Here is a 19697-nt window from a genome sequence, read left to right on the forward strand (position 1 = left end):
AAGACTATCGATAAGGTAGTGTTACCTTCCCACATACCTACCTACCTCCTACATACCTAACTACCTGCGAACATCCATTCTTTTTTTTCTTTTTTCCTACTAGTTAACTACTAACTACATAGACATGCATACCTAACAGTTACATACCTACCTAGTAAGTAAATACATACAAAGCCTTAACCTTGTATTTGCATGGGTCCAACATTGAAGCTCTCCCAATTATTATTTTGATAACTATTCTTTTTCTCGTCCTGCGCGTCGCAATAATCTGAAAATCAACACTTTTCTCACTCCACTCTCTTTTTACAACTACCCCTACTATTGCTCCTACACCTACTCCCTCTCATACTCCCTTCACATGCATCCAATGCCCATTCAACTGCGCATTGCCTGCTAAAAGCTGCAGCAATGGCAGAATCACTGTCCGACCTTGTTTACCTGCCCTCCTTGGAACTTTGCTTGAAGGGCGACACTATTGTTCTGTAAGTGGGAATTATTATGAAATAGCGAAAGAGAATGAGAATGAAGCTTGTTCAATTGCTAATCTTGTGTTTACTCCTTGGCATCTAGATCATGGAAGTTGGTAGCTTCTGCATTGACTGACCCTTCTGGGCATCGACTAGATAGCCATGCTATTATCGACTACTTGACCGATCCTCTCGTCCAGTCCTTCTTCACTAAGCCAGGCTCAGCTTTCGATCCCCCAGCGGACAAGAACTCTCACCATGCAGCCTTCGTCAAGAAGACAGCCGCTATTCAAGTTACTCCAGCCCCGAATGACAAATACGACATCAATGTCATCAAAGAGGATGCTCTCTGGCTGAGCAGGAATGCTCGCATAAATGAGATTGCTGCTCTACGAGTAGTGGTTGTGGAATTCCAATCCCGACCACAGAGCCAACTCCTCGGCCCCATATCAAACCAGGATGTCGCAAACCTACGCGAAGCCGCTGGTGCTGCGAATGCGCAAACAACCAACATCCTCCCTGGATTTAACATCGCCAGCACACTTGACGCTACAGAGATACAGGCGAACTTTGAGAAACCCGAGAGCAGGAAGCGTCGCATATTCCAGACCTACCTTGACGAGTGTCGATACTACGCCGCTACAAATGATTATATACTCACCCTGATGCTGCAGGAGTCCCTGCCTATGTTGCCCGCAACCGATGCGTCGAGGACGATCCGCAAGTCATTCTTGCAAGCGTATGGCATGTCTCCGAAGCAGCCTCAAAAGTCTCCACTTGACACGCCTACCAAGACCTTTCATGCTCTCGTAACTCAATATCTAAACATACTGCCAGACTCCGTCTCGCGTTCTCAAGCTGCCTTGGATGCCATGGTCGACGACAAAGTCTTGTCAACCGAAGAACTCAACGAGCGATGGATCCAGACATGGCTCACCGAATCCCTACACCGTATGGTTGTGATCTTCCAGCTATTGGACTTGTCAAGCGACGTCTTCGTATCAGCCCAGGTAGCCCAGCAGTGGTTTTCGTTGGTCAGCGCATTCAGCTTTTTGGGCCAACTTCAGTCGGTAGGTTATGTCCAGTTGTGTATATAAGGCGCTGAGGTCTATCCGCATAACCCCCCAACTAACATCACGAGTAGTATCCGGAGAGCATATCAGATCTCGTAGCTGCCTTACAGAGCCTCGTTTGCGTCATCTCACTATCAATTCTTAATCTACCTAGGATGATGGCCTTTTTCGAAGGAGAGGTAGACTTGAATACAGACGACGAATATCTCGCATCTTCGAACGTCCTTGAGCACATACACGACGTGCTTGAAGGCGCAATCGCCTCAGGTTCATTATATGCAGTTCCAGTTTTATTCGCCTGGGTTCCCGTCGTGCATGCCATGTTCTCGTCTTACCAAGAACGTGCGGAGAGGCGGGATGCCATTCAAAACGAGAAGGCCGTGGAAAACTATGATTCAACGACGCAAATGATCCCAAGTGCCGGGAGGCGGAACTCTGCAGGGAGTATCACTACAATTGACAAGCGGAGGTATGACGACTTCCTTATTAACAAGAATTTGGACCGCGATTTCAGGCGAGTCCAGACTCTGGCAGTGGTAGTTACGGACGAGGCACGTGTTTACGATGTTATTGCTGCCATGTCATCGTGTCTAGGTTCTTCTGATGGTGCCATATTTCCTGCTTGCATGGGCTCCCGTATGAGAGCCACGTTTTTAGATCTGCTCAGAATTACCTATCCTTTCGTGGGCTACAAGTCCGAGCCGGTCTTTGCGCTGCTAGCCATCCTATCCGGTGGCCAAGGCTACTGGGACCTCTCACGACCCAACAACACATCCGCAGAGCAAGATATACTCACCCTAGCTCTAAACGACGAAATCGTCGTTGAAAACTATTTCCACCAAGCTCTAAACCGATTTCCATACGAGTTCATTCCATTTATCTCCCTATGCCGCACCCTCTACGGATCCCAACATACCACTAAAGACAGCAATCATGATCTCCTCCTCAAACTATTACAAAAAACGCCTACTCTCACCTTCACTCTACCTGACCATTTCGTGGATTATCAACTTGCCAATGAGGAGGATAACTCCAACGGGTTTCAGTTCCTCGAGGATTTCCCCCTTATTTCGGCAGCAGCTAACTGGAAGCGGTTGGCGGCGGAAGAGGAACCATTTATAATACCAGCAGGCACGTACGGTCGCTTCATTGTGGACGAAGGACGGATCGTGCGAGTTGAATATGAGCACTCTGCCCTCGCTCTACTCGGGAAGCGACTAGATGCCAATCTTGCCGCCAAGAAGTATGATATGGAGCTCGGAGAACTCAGTAGGGAAGAAACAGCAGAGGCCATCTCGCTGCTTGCAACTCTAATACACATGGAATGCCGTACAGCAGCGAGTTCGAACGATAGTTCTTCCAACACATCCGAATCTGCATTGGCCATTATAGGCGAAGCGAGTCGGGCGCTGTCGCGAACTAAAGATATCATATCAGTTGTGTGTGATACAATGGACGTTCTGCTAGACGGTGAAACCGATAAACAGGAGCCAGCTGCTCTAGTGGCCTGTTTACAATTTCTACACGCCATCTTACCAATATGCCCGGGTAGGGTTTGGTCATATATGTCGCGCTGTACGATCCTCAGCAACGAAGGTCAGGGCGGCCGGCTGGCTAGATTGGTTGGAAGCCTTGACTTGTCGGAATCTCGGTTCAACTTACTGACATCTGCTGTGCGTCTCTTCTCAAGTCTTATCGACAGTGCTATGAGTAGCTCCGTGCGGCGGAAAACAAGTACCAAGACAAACCCTCGTCAAAATCAAGCTCACGACATTTGGCTTGGTGTTTCTGACAAGGTAGTAGGTCAGGTTTCCCTGTCAATCGTACAAGCGGCCATGGATATTCTAGAGAGTTCGTCTACATGGAGGTTCTCGTCCGTTCTGGATCGAATGATATTAGTACGTGACGTGGTACCCATCCTAGACAAGGCCGTCTTCTATACGTTTAGCATGGACGACATAAACTCCAAAACGTATTTAATGTCAGCACTAGAACCGGCGGCCAAGTACGTGATCGATAGCTTTCTAGCACCGTCCGCCGGAAGCCTCCGCATCCAGCCACTTCTTGTGACCCTGGTGGCTGCAACACAACCGTTTGGATCTACTATATATATCAACAGGACCGAGGCCTTCCGTGCCCAAACCGAAGCGGTACTCGGACTCGCAAGGAGCCTAGTGAGGGTGGCAAACTATTTTGACCGGCCCTCTTCCACGGTGGAGAACCAGTTATTCAAAGCGACACCTTTTGTTGCCCGGGTCTGCGCTTGCCATGATGCTTTCAGAGGACCAGCTATCGAGCTACTAGAAGCGTTGGTGATCAGCGCCGGCAAAAGCTCCGGTGAACCGCCTTCCCTGCTTGGATACTTAGGTCCACAGACATCCCGTTCGTTCATTCAACTTTTGTCAACCTTGGACAGGCCTTTCAACCAGGCCCGAGAGGTCAGCACGATTTGGAGATTCTTTTCCACTATTATCCGAAATCGTCAGCAATGGATGGCCAACTGTCTGCTCACAGGAAAAACGCCACGTGATGTCAAGACAGGTATCAGCAAGGCAACGGAGGCATCCTCAAGCTCTGTCCTCGTTTCTGCTCTCGACAGGCTTGTCTCGATATCTAAGTTGGAAGAGTCCGAGACACTTGCTATCTTGGATTTTGTTACCTCAGCCCAAAACTTCTGGCCATGGACTATCTTTATCCTACAGAAGAACAGCAGCTTTTTCACCGAACTACGGAGCTTCGTCCGCGACCTGAAGCCCTCGTCTATTACTTCCAAATCTAATGCATTACAAGCCTGTAATGAAGCTCGGCTGGCTGCTTACATTGGCGAAATATTTGCCATGCAACTCTTCCATCTCCGACAAATAGGTCAAGCAGGTGCATTCGCCAACGAGTTGACACGCGACCTGGACTACTATCTGCGTGATGGTGTAACCGTTTCCGGTTACAACAGAGGCCTGCATGTAAATTTCGCTCGAAATTTCAGCAACCAGTATCCGGTGTGTAGCCTAGACAACTTCAAGAGAACCTTGCTCGAACCCCGATCGTTAGGGGTTGAGTTTTATTACAATCTAGGGTTCGCAGATAAGATACTTGGATTTGATTCCGGGTGGGTTGGACCTCGAAGCAATGGATTCAGGAGTGAGATGGAAAAGGCCAATACTAACCTGTCGTTGGTTGACGCCCAAATCGTAAGTAACCCAGTCCAGGCCTCAGCAACAGCAACAGCAACAGCAATAAGTAAAATTGAGTACTAGCTAACAATTGAGTAGTGCCTCTATCATGCCTGGGAATTTCTCCTCCTGGAATTGAGTACCTGTTTACCAGGTAACGATACGCTGAAGAGGCATTCGCTCCAGGTTGCGCAGCAATGTTTGGAGGCGAACGAAGAAACACAGACACATGACCAAGTCTTTGAGCGGCTCGCCGAGTCACGAGTTAATCTAGCGCTCATGCTGGTGCAGAGGGTGGTCAACAGCGCTCCCTCTCCAGGTGATGTTTCCCAGCTCTTGACGGCCTTGTGGGGGACAGTCAGCAGCGTCCAAGAACCGTTTGCGCCGGAGAATATTTCACTCTATCGAGTACTTCTTAAACTACTCTATGTCACCTTGAGAGCCCAGGTTCAATCACTAACGACGAATGCGGCGTCTAATAAGCAGGGGAGCAATGCGGCTGCTGCCATGGTTTCTCAGACGGTCTTAAGCATACTGGATATCACGGTTGCTAAGGGGTTCCGAAGTTTGGTTTCGTTAGTTCACGATTCCCACACACTAGTCTCCCCGAGTGACTTTGCGCTCATCAACGCCATCTTGCAGGCCTGTCTCTGCGTTCCGGGAATGGATCAGAACCAGACACAGATCCTCAACATCATGGCCACCCACGATGCGGTGCAGGCTGCAGTATCCCTATACTCGTGGGCTGACAAGTTGGCTGACCAAGGCGACCCCATATATGGCGAACTGTCGCTTTTGTTCTTACTAGAGCTGTCTACATTGCCTCTAGTAGCAGAACAACTGGCATGTGACGGTCTACTAAATCACATAACGTCAGCTAACCTAGCCACGTACCTTCAACGAGCGAATGTCAAGCCTTTTGCCGAGTCGGTTGGGCTACAACGGTGTTATAGCATATGGGCCAAGGCCATTGTCCCATTACTTCTCAACATACTGACCGCATTGGGCACCACCATCGCCCCCGAAGTAGCCTATGTGCTCAACCAGTTCCCCAATCTCATGCAGTCGAGCGTCGAGCGATTTGAGCCCCCTGACGATGGCAGACGGCGAGATCGCAACGATCGCGATTATATCACCCTTTTGTCAGTATCTGAGATCCACTCGCTGGCTCTCATGACGCGGGTGCTAGGAGGTCTTCGCGTTAATAATGCGAGAGATATACCGGCGGTGGAATGGGACTCGGCGGGACTGTCAGAAAGCGTCGAGTTCTGGGTAGACCGAAGGAAACTTCTCAGGGAGAGGTTGGTGACGCTAGGGGCACGGGAGGCGGAGTGGAGGGTTCTACCAGCCACGGAACGAAACAAATCAAGGGGGATCGAGAGCAAGCTAGAGGAGAAGATAATCGAGCAGTTGGAGTCTGTACGAATAGTACTCGGCGAAGGATTGGAATGAGTACGATGAAATAGGATAGGGTCTTAGGGGTCTTAGGCAATGGAGAATCATCAGTGCCTACCTACTGGTGCGATGCCATTTTTGTTTTGCTTGTTTTTTCTTCCTCTGCATGTAGCATAGAGTTGAAAAGGTGAATTCATGACCCAAGTAAATAGGGTGAGGTGTCTATCGTAATGCGCCCAACCTCGACAGGGCAAAAAAAGGTCTCCCCTTTTTTTCCACCCCTTTTCCTTTCCTTTCTTCCCGCCGTTCCTACTTTGCTATTGTTACATGTGAGGCTATTCCCCTGTTTCTCAGCCTCAAATCCCTGTGCTCCTGTACCAGTGTGTAATAAGAAGGGCGTTTTAGGCATGCCCTAGGTTAGGTTAGTCCATAGTCTCAGCCTTTCCTAGTCCAATGCTCTTTATTTCACGATGATGATTCTTATAATTCGGTCGCAAAGTTGAAGAGCAGGGCTCAGAAGGTAATATGGATGGATGGATGGATGGATGGATGGTGGAGCGCAAAAACGCAGTGCATCTATCGGAGGCCACCCCCTTGCTGCTGCTGAGTCATGGCGGCATTGTGTTCCTGGAATCTTTCACTGAGGCGTTGGGACATGGCCATGTGTTTCTGGACACAGCGGGTAACGCAGCCAGACTCGCGGGAGTTTAGTGATTTAGAGGTGAAGTCGTCAATGCAGGACATGAAGCAGTGATCGACAAGGTTGCTGAAGAGCTATATGGTTGGGTGGTTTGCAGTTAGCAACTTGAGTATTCCTGGGTATATCTCTGCTTTGGTATCTCTACCCAGGTATGTTGTATCTAGGAAGGTAGAGGAATTCACGTACGCCAAAGAAGACCTTCATCTGCTGCTTTTGCATGCGCTGCTCCAACTGGCGCGTCTCGGCTGTGGTTAATCTTTTGATTGATAAATCATATTAGTTGTAGGTTCATTAACTAGTATTATATATAACATACCCGTCCATGTTGTGTGAATTGTGATGTTGTTATATTGTTGAATTATTGAAGTTGTAAATTTTGAGAAAGTTGAGTATTACTATGTAGAAACCTTAATAAAAGAGTCAATTGCTTGGAAAAGTTCAAGGTATACCGGTACATAGTACAATAACTACCTTAAGGTTAACTACCTAGTAGTACGTACTATACATTGAGGTCCAGCTCTGGCGGGGCACAACCTTAAACTTGGGAAACTTTTGAACCAGACCGCCCGCGCTAATCGCTAATCGATTAAAGCCAAAGAAAAAAAAAAAAAGAAGTTCTGCCAAATCTTTCTATTTTCTCGTTTTTATCTTCATTTTCATCAGGTACAAATAACCACTTACTTCATATCTATATAAGTCAATACAAGTCCGCCAATATGCCTAAGTCAAAGCGATCCAAGGTTGTCCACATGACCCAGGTCAACAAGAAGACCCGCGAGCACAAAGAGAGCCTCTTCGAAAACATCCGCAAATGCATCCCCCAGTACCAATACTGCTACGTCTTTAATGTTGACAATATGCGCAACACCTACCTGAAGGAAGCGAGACAAGAATTATCCGATAGTCGGTACGTAGTACCGCACCTTGCCATATCATTACCAAATCATTACAACATAAAAGTATACAACGAGGTGCTAATGTAGAGCAATCAATATCTATAGTCTCTTCTTCGGCAAAACCAAACTTATGGCTCGCGCCCTAGGTCACAGTCCTGAGGATAGTTACGCCGACAACGTTTGGCGGCTGACCCCCTACTTGCGGGGTACTGTCGGTTTACTCTTCACCAACCGCCCGCCCGAGCAGCTATTCCCTTACATCGAGGACCTCTCGCGCGACAAGGTCGATTTCGCCCGCGCCGGTGCCATCTCCCCCCGCGACTTTGTCGTCCCCTACGGCACACTCTATGCCACCGCTGGCGAGGTGCCTCTAGAGCACGACGTCCCCATTGGCCACACCCTCGAGCCTGAGTTGCGCCGCCTCGGTGTGCCCGTGCGCATGGTCAAGGGTCGCGTCGTCTTGGAGGCTGGTTCGGAGGTTGGTTTGGACGGGGGATACGTCGTCTGCCGTGAAGGTGACGTCCTCGACTCGCGCCAGACCAGGTTACTCAAGCTCTTCAGCATCTGCCTCAGCGAGTTTCAGATCAAGATTCTCGCCTATTGGTCTGCTGCTACCTCCGAGGTCATTCCTGTCAACGCCCCAGCCGTAGATGGTGTCGACAACGTTGACGAGGACAGCAATTAAGAAACTAAGGAGGAGAGAGGGCGAAATTAGAATAGGAGGAGACAGCCCTGGCTGCTTGCTTGCTTATTTCCTTATTTTTTTCTTTTTTCACATCCACTCCCCGTGTATATTCTTTATACTCGCATGTACGTGTGTGTGCATTTACGGTGATACCATGGTTTTCATTGGCGTTTGGTACAGGCAAAAAAATCTTTGGGCCAAGGTGATTAATAATTTGAGGGACTATTTCACGACTGCGTACGAGGCCAAAGCATAGGTGGTCGGGACAAAATAGAACAGAAACAGAAGACGTACGTAGCCAGTTTACCAGTTAACTAGTAAGGGTGGCCAGGGCGTTGGACGGATCATATAAGACTATCTTACATATCAAGACTCACTACTTGAAAAAGATAGAGCTTAGTCCAGCACGATACACTGCCATACTACACGCAAAATCTCGTTTGACTCATTGCTTAAGTTTTCCCATCATCCTACACCCCGCCCCTTTTCGACGATCAAGGTACCCTGGTCAGTAGGCATTTTCATCATTGCTTACCTCCGACCTTACCTGGAAAAAAGAAAAAAAGAATCAATCAATGGCCCATGTATTTGTTTCCGATGGTTTCGGGCTAGTCTGGCAGGTATTCCCTCTGCCGTCATTATAAAGTAAGTTACATGTAGAGAGGAAGAAAAAAATATTACCTCGCGAAATATGGCACTAGCAGCAGTAGTAGTAGTAAGCAAAGGTTGTGGCGGCCCAGGAGATAGATAGGTTCGAAGACGTCAACGACGATAGGCTTAAGTGAACGTGATCGGATCAAGAATTTTGCTGGACCTCACATGAGTTGGTAGTCTCTTGTTACCTTTCTCCTTTTTTTCCCTTCCCCCCTTTTTTGGATTTCTTGGCTGGTGACGGTATGCTGTTATGGGAGTTGGGTCGGGCTGGATGGGTTGTCATTCTCCTTTGTGGTAGCTTTTCAAACACGAGCTTACCCTTGCTTACCCTTGATGTCGAAAGGCAGAAGGAAAAAGTCGGAATGGTTGCAGAGGTAGAAGCAGGATATGGAAGACATGAAGATACCCACCAAGACAAACAACTCTTGTCTCGAAACGAAAAGAACGGGTTTTAGTAACGTCGTAGTTTTCGTGGATCCTCGTAGTTGCCTTCAAAGCCACGTTTTCGGCTGTCGTCTTCTCTCGACCGGTCGAAGTCGCGATACTCTCGTCCGCCACGAACCGGCTCAAAGTTAGCGCCGCTTCGGCGGTCACGATCGCCGAATCTACCTCCGTCACGATGTCCGCCTGATCTATCATCATATGAGCGACTGCCGTTGCGCGAGTCATACCCACCACCACCTGGTCCACCGCGATCCTTATCGCCTCCGCTAAATCCGCGACGTCCAGCCCAGTTAGGACCAGCCGGGGCGTTAGGGGGCGGGTTGAACCCATTCTGCTGACCAAAGCCACGATCACGGCTGGGACCGCCAAAGTCTCCACCACTTCCGCCAGCAGCTCCTCCTCGGAAGCCGCGGTCACGGCCAGGTGGGAATCCCCCTCTTCCACGGCCCTGAAATCCTCCACGGAAGCCGTCGCGTCCACCAAAACCGGTTCCGAACCCAGGCCCTCTAGGCTGGGGAGGTGCAGCTTTGGAGTATCCTCGACCACCTAGACCACCACCAAAACGACGAGGCTTCCAGCCCTTGACTGTGCGGCCTCTTTCAACGTCTACCTTAATGCGGCGGTCTCTGATGCGGATTCCATCGCAACCATCTAAAGCAGCTAATTACACGTGCGCGGCAAAGCGCAATTGTCAGTAAAGCCTTACCAATGCCTCATACCTTGTCTTAGGTAAAGTAGGAGGGGGATACAGGAGGGGAGGGAGAGTAAGGCAAGCCTGAGGGCCAAATCTCATGGGATAGACAAGACGGACAGGACAGGGGTGAGCTGAACCGACGGGTCGAATGGGTTAATCTAAGGGGGGAATCAATGGTAGTATTACCTCTCATATCTTTCTCGCGTTCAAAAACTACAAAGGCGTATCCCCGATGGGGCTTCTTTTTCTTGTTAGGCTTTTCGTTGGCGTGGGTATCGGACACGATACGAATCTAAGGACGGAATATCAGCATCGAATTGCATGACGAAAAATAGGCACGAGGATTGTATAGCATACACGCTCAATTGGCCCGAAGCGACCAAATTCTTTCTCAAGATCATGTTCCGTGGCATCGTAACTCAGTCGAGCAACAATGAGGGTCTTGAACGGGTCGCCACGGATGTTTGGGTCCTCATTGGGTTTATCTAAAAGAAATATTAGATATATTTTTCATACATGGGATATGCGACAAGGTAGATGATGGTATGCGGTATGCGGTATGGTATTAGGGTAATTACGAACAATGTATTGGTAGTTCGGTCAGCAAGTCTTCTTGCTGAGCCTTCTTCTCAAGCTTCTTCCTGTCGCGCATCTGCAGCCAACTCTCGGTAGGGACGTATCCATCATTATCCTTATAATCGGCAAGCACTTTACGGTATTCGGCCAGTCCAGTGATAGAATGCGTCTTTCGTTGCTCGGGGGCAAAGTCGGGAGGAGGCACCCATCGCAAAGGAGGTCGCGGGGCGAAGAGCGCGAGGAGATTTGGAGGTAATTTATCCGTCATGGTCGCGTAGTTGTTAACGTGACGTTGTTAGATGATTAAAGCCAAAAGGACACTTAATATTAGATAAAAACTGTGTAATGGGACAAAATAAGGAATGGCTCGAACCCTTGGGGTTTATATTAGATTCGTTTTGGTTTGATTGATGGATGAAAAAGAAAAGGGACGGAGTAATTAGAAGAAAGAAGGAGAGAGAAGGAAAAAAGACGAGTGTTGTTTCGCGTCAGTTTAAGTTCGAGGGAGAAATTGAAAGCTTGCATAAACAGTTGCTCCATAAATAACTAACCTAATAACTAAGTGCTTGTACTAGTTGTGCAATGTATACAAATAAAAAGGACAGTGCAAGTAACGAGTATTCTAGCAATGCATGTGCGACATCCTACTTAGTTACATAACTACTAGGTATTACATACCTAGTACTAGGTAATAGTTATGTACCCATGTACTTTCTCTTATTAACTACAAAACTACGAAACTGCGAAATTTCAACTGACACGCAAAAAGAGACACGCAAAGAGAGAGCAGAGCATTGTCGTGAACTTCCATTTCCATTAGTCGCAACCATGACTATCCGGGCATTGGAAAAGGTTTCCATTGGCCAAGTAATTCATTCCAAGGTTCTTCTTATTTCAAGGTAAATCAGCCCACTAACAAAAGAACAACAGAATGGCATCGGCGCCTTCATTCTGCAGTGTAGAAAGATAGACGTTCACTATTGCGACCACTCCGGAAGCTCCAGAGGCATGAGGTAAGATCGATACCCCATATCTAAGGAGTACCCAACATAACATAACACATGACACTAATGCGAATCGGATTGTTTCTTTGTAAAGTGCCTTCATCAAATCCCAACTCGCCAACTTCGCAGCCAAGCATCCTCAAATCGAATTCGCTGTATCTCCCCGTCCACGAAAACACCCCGTCCTCATCGGACACTATATAAATGGAAAGGAGAAGTCTATATGCGTCAAAAACCTCGACTCTCTTCAGATATTAAAGAAGATGGAACTGCTACGAGACGCCAGTGGTGAGAAGGTCAAGAAGGTTAACAAGCCAGTCACTAGTATCAGCCAAAGCGTGAGAGGAATGTGGAGTCCTTACCACGGCAATGGCATGACCGTATAGCGAGACTATTACAATACTAGAAACTTGCACGACTACATATTCTCAACTACACTAGCAAAGTGTATAGGGAAATAGGTAAATAGGTAAATAAACATCCATGGCCACAGACGCATCAATTATGGGCATGTTCCAGAACACCTAGGCAGCCCATTTGTATGTGCATACACGTTCGCAGTCGGTTTTTTTTATGAGCAAGCATATGTTATCCGGACTATACTAGTTCATATGCGCACTGCGTTCTATATTGCATTATCCTTAGGTACTAATCTAGGTACAGTAGGACAACAAACAGGGACGAAAGGTAGAGGTTATGAATACCTATATACGTAGGGTTCATAATCCAAGTAAAGTCGCTCTATTTCATATCATCCCTCACGTGGAAAGTGGTTCCCTTTTCATTTTCCTGGTCATTTTCCTTTCTTATCCTATTTTTCTATCCGTCTAAGATTTAGAGTTGATGATGTCGACAACTGTAGAATTTGTTAGTTCAGGTTGAAAGGCATGGAGTTGTAAACGAAGAGTATGCTACATAAACATAGGAATAATACTTACAAGCGGGCTTGAGACTGGCTCCACCGACGAGGAAACCATCTATGTCCTTCTCCTTGCTAAGATCTTTGCAGTTTTTCTCGCTGACACTGCCCCCGTATAGGATTCTGGTCTCATCTGCGACACTCTGGCTTACTTCCTTGGCCAGCCAGGAGCGGATGGAGGCGTGAACCTCTTGAGCTTGCGCGGTCGTGGCAACCTTGCCAGTCCCGATGGCCCAGATGGGCTCATAAGCAATAACGATCTTACTCCAATCCGAGATCTGGGCCTTCAAGGCAGAGAGCTGGGCAGCAATGACCTCAAGGGTCTTGCCAGCCTCTCGTTGTTCCAAGGACTCGCCGCAGCACCAAATAACACTGACACCATTTTCAGTTGCAAACTTGGTCTTTGAGGCCACAGTCTCGTCACTCTCGGATAGAATAGTGCGACGTTCGGAGTGGCCAAGGATGACCCAGTCGATGCCGCTATCCTTCAACTGGGAGACGGATATTTCCCCAGTGAAGGCACCGTTGGGCTTGTCGTAGACATTTTGCGCAGCCACACCAATTTCCTTCTTGGCCAGCTCGCGAACGAGGAGAAGGTAGAGTGCCGGCGGGGCTATGACCGTCTCTGATCATAAAGCATATCTGTGAGAAAAGCTACCCAGTAGATTTGGCATGGATAACGGGTGGGCCAACTAACCAACGTTGGAGTCCAGCTGGGCTTTGTTCAAATTGTCGACAATCTCCTTGATGGACGAGATGGTCCCGTTCCTACATGCGTTACAAGGTTTCTATCAGTCTTTGCAAATTCGTGGTAGACTATGTTATCGTTTATCTAATTTTTCATTCTGGTTTTCTCTTATTCGTGGTGGAAAGGACCTGATACATATGTAACATGTTGGTATAATGGGAGTTGCTTACATCTTGAAGTTGCCGCCAACGAAGAACTTGCGTGCCATTTTGAATGAGAGGGTTTTAAACCGAATATATCAGTTTTAGGTGGATAAGAAATATAACAATGAAGGTGGTTAAGGTGTTAAATTTAAATGGTAAAGGTAGTATATCGCAACAAAGATGGAAATAAAATAACTCGTAAGAGGAGAAATAGTATAAGTACTTAATAAAAGAGCTGCGGGTTACAACCGTATGTCATAATAAATTGTTAATAATAAACGCTTTATACGATATATCGCGGGGTTAAAAATAAAAAGGTGTTATCGATAAAGTAAATGTTAAAACAAATAAAGTAGTTCCGTGATCATAAGTAAGGCTTATCTTAGCGAGCTTATGCCCCGATCGGAATCTTTTTTAAACTGCCACTTAGAAAGTGGAGAGGTACATTCAAATGCATAAAGAATATATGGGTCTAGAATGTATCTTTTTATCCCCTGCGATTCTTTTTTAAAATTAAACCTTTAAAGTTAAAATTTAACTTTTAAGGTTATCGATTATAATATTTAAATTTAAATAATTTATAAATAAAGTAAGTTATTTAAGTTTAATTAAATTATTAATTTACTTTATAAGTTAAATTATAGCCTTATATATTAACTTTATTAATTAATTATATTATAATGCTTTAAATTATTATAATTATTATTAATTAAAATAACCTTAAGTTATTATTACTTACACACCTTTTTAACCTAAGGTTAATATAATATTATTTTTATTTATACCGTTAAACCTTAAATCTTAAAATTTATATAACTTAATCCTTAAATAATTTAATCCTTAAATAACTTAATCTTATATAATTATTTTACTTTCCTTTAATATCTCGTTATATTAACTTATCTTAATTGCCTTAATTTTAATTATACCTTAATATATTACCCCTTAATTACCTACCCGCCTTATAACTGCTTTATTACTTCGACTTTAACTATGCCTTAATATATCGCTTTATTAACACTTACCCACCTTAATTCCAACTTTATTTTAAGATCTTAACGCGCCTTTTAACTTAACGCTATTAGGTTTTTTATTTAATATACCTTATTACCGGTTAACCTTTTAATATACTTCTCATATCTTATAAAAAGTTATAATAAATATCTGGCATTATTAATGTTTTAATTTACGTTAATATTCTTATTTTTATTGTTTATATTATTTTTATTTTCGAGATATTTACGCTTTTAATAACCCTTTTTATTATAGCATTTATATATTTTTTTACGCTATATATTATTTATTTTCTTACCTTTATTCTTATATTTATTCTTAAATAAGATATAATTTTAATATTCCGTAATAAAATCGTTTTTAAAAACTTAAATCTCGATCGCCGTTATATATAAAAAAATACGTTATTATATAATCCACTTTTTAACTTCGTTTTATGCGTTTTTTAAAAAAAATATTTATTATTAAACGTTAATAACTACGTTATTTATATTATTATTATAATTTATTAAATATATAAACTATATAACGTAATTAATAAAGTTTTAACTATTATATTTAAATTTATAAAACTTTTCTTATAATAATATCTTAACTTAATCGCTTTATAACTAATAAATTATTTAAATTTATTTAATTATAACTAAGCTATTATTTAAATTAAATATTAATCGTATTAAATTCTTTTATAACTTTTTAATAATTATATTTATAATCTTTAATTTATTTATTGTAATAATAATTATATTAATCTTAAATTTAATTAATTATAATATAATAAAAAAAACATTAAGCTAAAGTTATATATTATTAGATTTATATAAATAAAAATTATCGTAAAACTTCCACTTAAATCCTCGCTATTTAAGCTTTATATTAAATGCTTTTTCTTTAATATTATCCTTTTTCTTATTATCCTCCTTTATTATGCCTTTTATTATTAATTTTAATTATAAAATATAAACCTTTAAACCTTTTATATCTTTAATTATAATATTAATTTGCTAAATGATTTAATCTTATTTCGTAACGCGTTTAATTTAAAAACATAAAACTAACCACTTTTTTATATTTTATAAACGTTAAAATATTACCATATAAATAAAGCAAATTATTTAAGTTTAATTAAATTACTAATTTACTTTATAAGCTAAATTATGGCCTTATATATTAGCTTTATTAATTAATCATATTATAATACCTTAAGTTATTATAATCATTATTAATTAAAGTAACCTTAAATTACCACTGTTTACATAATCTAAATAAATTTAAATAAAATTTAATTTAATAGTTATTTTTATATAAAAATATTTATTAAAACGTTATAAAATTGATTAATAATTTGTTTTTTTTTAGGAATTTTATCAATTTAAATGGATTTTATTTATTTAAAAAAGTGTTTATTTTTAAAAATGAAAATACATATTTAACCCACTTTATAAGGTCGAGTTTAACGTAAAACTTTACCTTTTAACCGCTTTTTAAAAAAAAGCCTTATTTTTAAGAAAAATAAAGAGTTTTGTTATCCGCACCCCCCTTTTTTAATAAACAAGCCTTATTTGCACCCTGGTACATTAAGATCGCAGCGTAAAAGGTCTACGCTTTAAAGCTAGCTTCCATTAAAAAATCTAATATAATTTCCAATCTAGAAATCGGATTAAAGTACATCTTATGTCGTTCAAATTAGCTTAATTAGATAATCTAAACGATATATATTTCAGATCAATACAACCGTTAGTTATAAAATTATTTAAGTTTAAAAATTATAGTTTATTTTAAAAATGGTACAAATTAAAATAGTCTATATATCACGTGATGCCCCTTGGCTAGCATTAGGCTAGCAGTAAAATGTTTATTTTACTCTTTTCTAAATAATTTTATAACCATTTATTGGGTTAGTCTAAAATATATATTATTTGGATTGTTAGGTTAAGACGGTTTTAATAGAGTTGGATACACTTTAATCCGATTCCTGGATTAGAAATTATTTAGGGTTATATGTTTGAAACTAGTTGGAACGCTCGGACGACCAGCATTTTTTCACTTTTTTTCCATGTACCGGGGTGCGAATAAGGCCCTTTTATCAAAAAAGGGGGGTGCGGATAACAAAACTCAAAATAAAAACGTTTTATTTATTATAATTTAATTTTTAATTTAATTTAAAAGATATTTATTAAAAAGTTCTTAAAATCGTTATAAGGATTTTATAAAATTTATGTAAATAACTTTTATAATTAAAAACTTACTTTATAATAAAGATATTTAAGTAAAAAATAATTTAAAAAATCTTCGATTAAAGCTTTAATTTAAAAATTAAAAAATAATTAAATTATACCCGTTTATATTATAAACATATTATTTTTTAACCCGTGTATATATATATATAAAATTAAAAAAGCGATATTTAAATTTATATAAAACCTTAAAACTTTATAAAGCTTTTTAAGCTTTATAAACTTTATAAATTTTAATGTTTTAAATATTATATAACCTTTTTTTATAAAATATAAAATTATTAAGCGTTAATAAATAAAAATAACTTTTTTTTTACTTTTTAAGCTTTAAATTAAATATATTTTTATTAATATATTAACTTTACTTAATTTTATTTTTTTAATTTATGTAATTATTATAATTAATTAAAAGCCGATATAATTAAAAAATATATAAATATAAACTTATAATTTAAGTTTATTAAAATAAAATAAAGCTTTAATTAAAAAGATTTTTAAATTATTTTTTAAAAAATAAAAAAATATATTTAAAAAGTTTTATTTACACTTTAATATATTAAAATTATAACGTAAAAAGTTTAAGTTTTAAAATTAATTTTTATTAAAGAATTTAATATAATTTTTAACTTAAAAATTAAATTAAAATATATTTATATAAAATTAAAATTAAGTAAAGTTTATTTTAATAAACTTAAATTATAAAGTTTATATTTATATATTTTTTTAATTATATCGGTTTTTAATTAATTATAACGATTAAATAAGTTAAAAAAATAAACATAAACTTATAATTTAAGTATATTATGTTAAATTTTAATTAAAATATCATTAATTTAATTAATTATTTAATTAATTAATTAATTAAAAATATTTAATTATATTTATTTTATTTATTTATTTATTAAGCTTTTAATTAATTTAAATATAAGATTTAAAGATATTTATAAAATAAGTTATAAATTATTTTATTTAAGTTAAATCGAATTATTATTAACGCGGCGTTTTACGTAATTATAATAAATACGTTTTAAAAGTTTTTATTAGTTTTAATATAAATATTGTAAGATTAAATTAAAGAAGCTTATATTAAAAAGGTAGGTTAAGATTTAAAGATCTTAGCTATTTACTTATATATTTAATTATTCTAATAAAAGAAGCATTCGAAGGCATGTGATAAATGGCCTTATCACTATTCCCGCGCCTTTTTTTTTTTTTTTTTTTTTTTTATATATGCCCGTAACTAAGAATTATTACGATCCGATTAAAACTATCGATCTAAACATTTATCCAATCTATTTAACCTTTTTTAACTTTTTCTACCTTTTTTTAATAATGTAAACTATTTTTTAATTAATTTATTAATTGTTTAAAAAAATTATAATAAAAATATTAATATTATACGTAAGGATTAATTTATTAATTAAATCTAATTCCTTAACTAACTTTAATTTGTTAAAAATAAGTTGGTAATTTTTATTAAATTTTTTAACAAATTATATAACGTTTTATATTAAGAATAGTTTTAAATATCATTTATTAAATTTTAAACCATAGCTTTTCTAAGATATTAAATATTTCAATATAAGGCACCTCTTAATGCGGTTAACTTAACATTTTTTAAATCTCTCGATTTTATATAAAACTAAGTTATTATTATCTTTATCAACGAAAATTTAGCCTGGTTTTAACCGGTATTTTAACCAAAAATTTATATTAATAAATGTAAAAGTAAGGTAAACGATTAAAACGATATAATAAATTTACCAATACTATGGAAAATTTAATTTATAAACCAAATCCTTAATTTTTTTTATAACTATAAAAAGATTTATACGTTATTTAAATCATTTTTGCTTTGATTTCTTAAACAAATAATAGCCTTTATAAAACTTAAAGAAAACTTCCTCTCCGATATTAAATTATTAAAGATTTTATTTAATATTATAATAGATTTTAACATTAACTACGGCATAATTAATAACGGCTTAAGCTTTTTATTAATATATGTCTTTTTAAATTTCGAAATTTATTACATTAATATCTATTTCTAAAATAAATAATAAAATATAAAACTTAAAGTTTAATATAATTTTATTTAAAATTTTTTAAATATTAAATAATAAAAGTTATTAAAATTATGTTAAAAAACGTTTAACATTTTATCCTAAAAAATATTAGGAAAAATAACGCATTAAAACTTTATTATAATTTTAACATTTTAGTTATGCCTTTTATTTATATTATTTATTTAAATATAATAGTTTATTATTATAACAATTTTAATATTGTTACGACGTTAAAATGTTTGCTATATTTTACCAATAAATTTCTAATTTTTATCTATAATTATTTTTGCTAAAAAGCCTTAATTTGCTACGATAAATATCTTATAAAACACTTTAATTTAATCTTTGGCAATATATATTAAATATTTAAAAATTAATAAGGTTTTTTTATTAAATTTATTAATAATTATTATAAAGGAATTATAATAATTATAATTTAATATATATTATATAATCCCTTTAACGTTAATTTTAAATAAATTAATTATAAAGTTTATATAAATTATATGGTAAGGGATATTAAGCTTTATAATTAGTTTTAATTTTTTTAAAGCTTTTTAGTAATTTATTTAATTAAATTAGTAATATAAATAATAAACGAGATATTAGTGTAATTTTTTTATTAGGTGTTAAATATTAAAGTTATTTAAATTATATACTATATAACATAATCCAAAATAATGCTTTTTATTATAAATTATCTCAAAAAATGCCTATACTTAACTTTTAAAAATATATAACTTTTAACGATTATCTTATCCCTTTATTTAAAAAAAGTTATTATTTTTAAATATATATATAAAATTCTAGGT

At 38.6% G+C, this 19697-nt stretch overlaps 6 protein-coding genes across 6 annotated transcripts; 3 read left to right on the top strand and 3 right to left on the bottom strand.

Moving 5' to 3' along the window:
• Positions 1-102: 102 nt before the first annotated feature.
• On the top strand, positions 103-6267 carry GGS25DRAFT_473647 (nucleoporin subcomplex protein binding to Pom34-domain-containing protein). The gene is made up of 4 exons (XM_049259557.1): positions 103-482; positions 571-1537; positions 1612-4728; positions 4810-6267. The coding sequence occupies exons 1-4, from the start codon at positions 409-411 to the stop codon at positions 6160-6162; spliced, it is 5511 nt and encodes a 1836-aa protein (XP_049119627.1). The 5' UTR covers positions 103-408; the 3' UTR covers positions 6163-6267.
• Positions 6268-6659: 392 nt separating this feature from the next.
• On the bottom strand, positions 6660-7235 carry GGS25DRAFT_473651 (mitochondrial intermembrane space translocase subunit). Its single transcript, XM_049259558.1, has 3 exons — positions 7122-7235; positions 6992-7061; positions 6660-6879 (listed from the first exon to the last, which is right to left on the bottom strand). The coding sequence occupies exons 1-3, from the start codon at positions 7127-7129 to the stop codon at positions 6682-6684; spliced, it is 276 nt and encodes a 91-aa protein (XP_049119628.1). The 5' UTR covers positions 7130-7235; the 3' UTR covers positions 6660-6681.
• A 120-nt stretch (positions 7236-7355) lies between these two features.
• On the top strand, positions 7356-8875 carry GGS25DRAFT_104554 (mRNA turnover protein 4). Its single transcript, XM_049255986.1, has 2 exons — positions 7356-7712; positions 7807-8875. Exons 1-2 carry the CDS (start codon positions 7522-7524, stop codon positions 8384-8386), a joined length of 771 nt encoding a protein of 256 aa, XP_049119629.1. The 5' UTR covers positions 7356-7521; the 3' UTR covers positions 8387-8875.
• Positions 8876-9491: 616 nt separating this feature from the next.
• GGS25DRAFT_517758 (U1 small nuclear ribonucleoprotein of 70kDa MW N terminal-domain-containing protein) lies at positions 9492-11022 on the bottom strand (the record flags this gene model as incomplete). Its single annotated transcript, XM_049263430.1, has 4 exons — positions 9492-10144; positions 10365-10470; positions 10536-10663; positions 10761-11022. 4 exons carry the CDS (start codon positions 11020-11022, stop codon positions 9492-9494), a joined length of 1149 nt encoding a protein of 382 aa, XP_049119630.1.
• A 560-nt stretch (positions 11023-11582) lies between these two features.
• Positions 11583-12144, top strand: GGS25DRAFT_517759 (thioredoxin-like protein; the record flags this gene model as incomplete). The annotated part of the gene is made up of 3 exons (XM_049263431.1): positions 11583-11621; positions 11685-11767; positions 11853-12144. The coding sequence occupies 3 exons, from the start codon at positions 11583-11585 to the stop codon at positions 12142-12144; spliced, it is 414 nt and encodes a 137-aa protein (XP_049119631.1).
• A 90-nt stretch (positions 12145-12234) lies between these two features.
• On the bottom strand, positions 12235-13742 carry GGS25DRAFT_104584 (Triosephosphate isomerase). Its single transcript, XM_049255987.1, has 5 exons — positions 13596-13742; positions 13375-13445; positions 12697-13302; positions 12463-12614; positions 12235-12383 (listed from the first exon to the last, which is right to left on the bottom strand). The coding sequence occupies exons 1-4, from the start codon at positions 13631-13633 to the stop codon at positions 12586-12588; spliced, it is 744 nt and encodes a 247-aa protein (XP_049119632.1). The 5' UTR covers positions 13634-13742; the 3' UTR covers positions 12235-12383; positions 12463-12585.
• Positions 13743-19697: the final 5955 nt, after the last annotated feature.

This window comes from Hypoxylon fragiforme, assembly GCF_022984875.1.
Source record: "Hypoxylon fragiforme strain CBS 206.31 chromosome Unknown GGS25scaffold_2, whole genome shotgun sequence".
In the NCBI taxonomy this organism is placed as follows: domain Eukaryota; kingdom Fungi; phylum Ascomycota; class Sordariomycetes; order Xylariales; family Hypoxylaceae; genus Hypoxylon; species Hypoxylon fragiforme.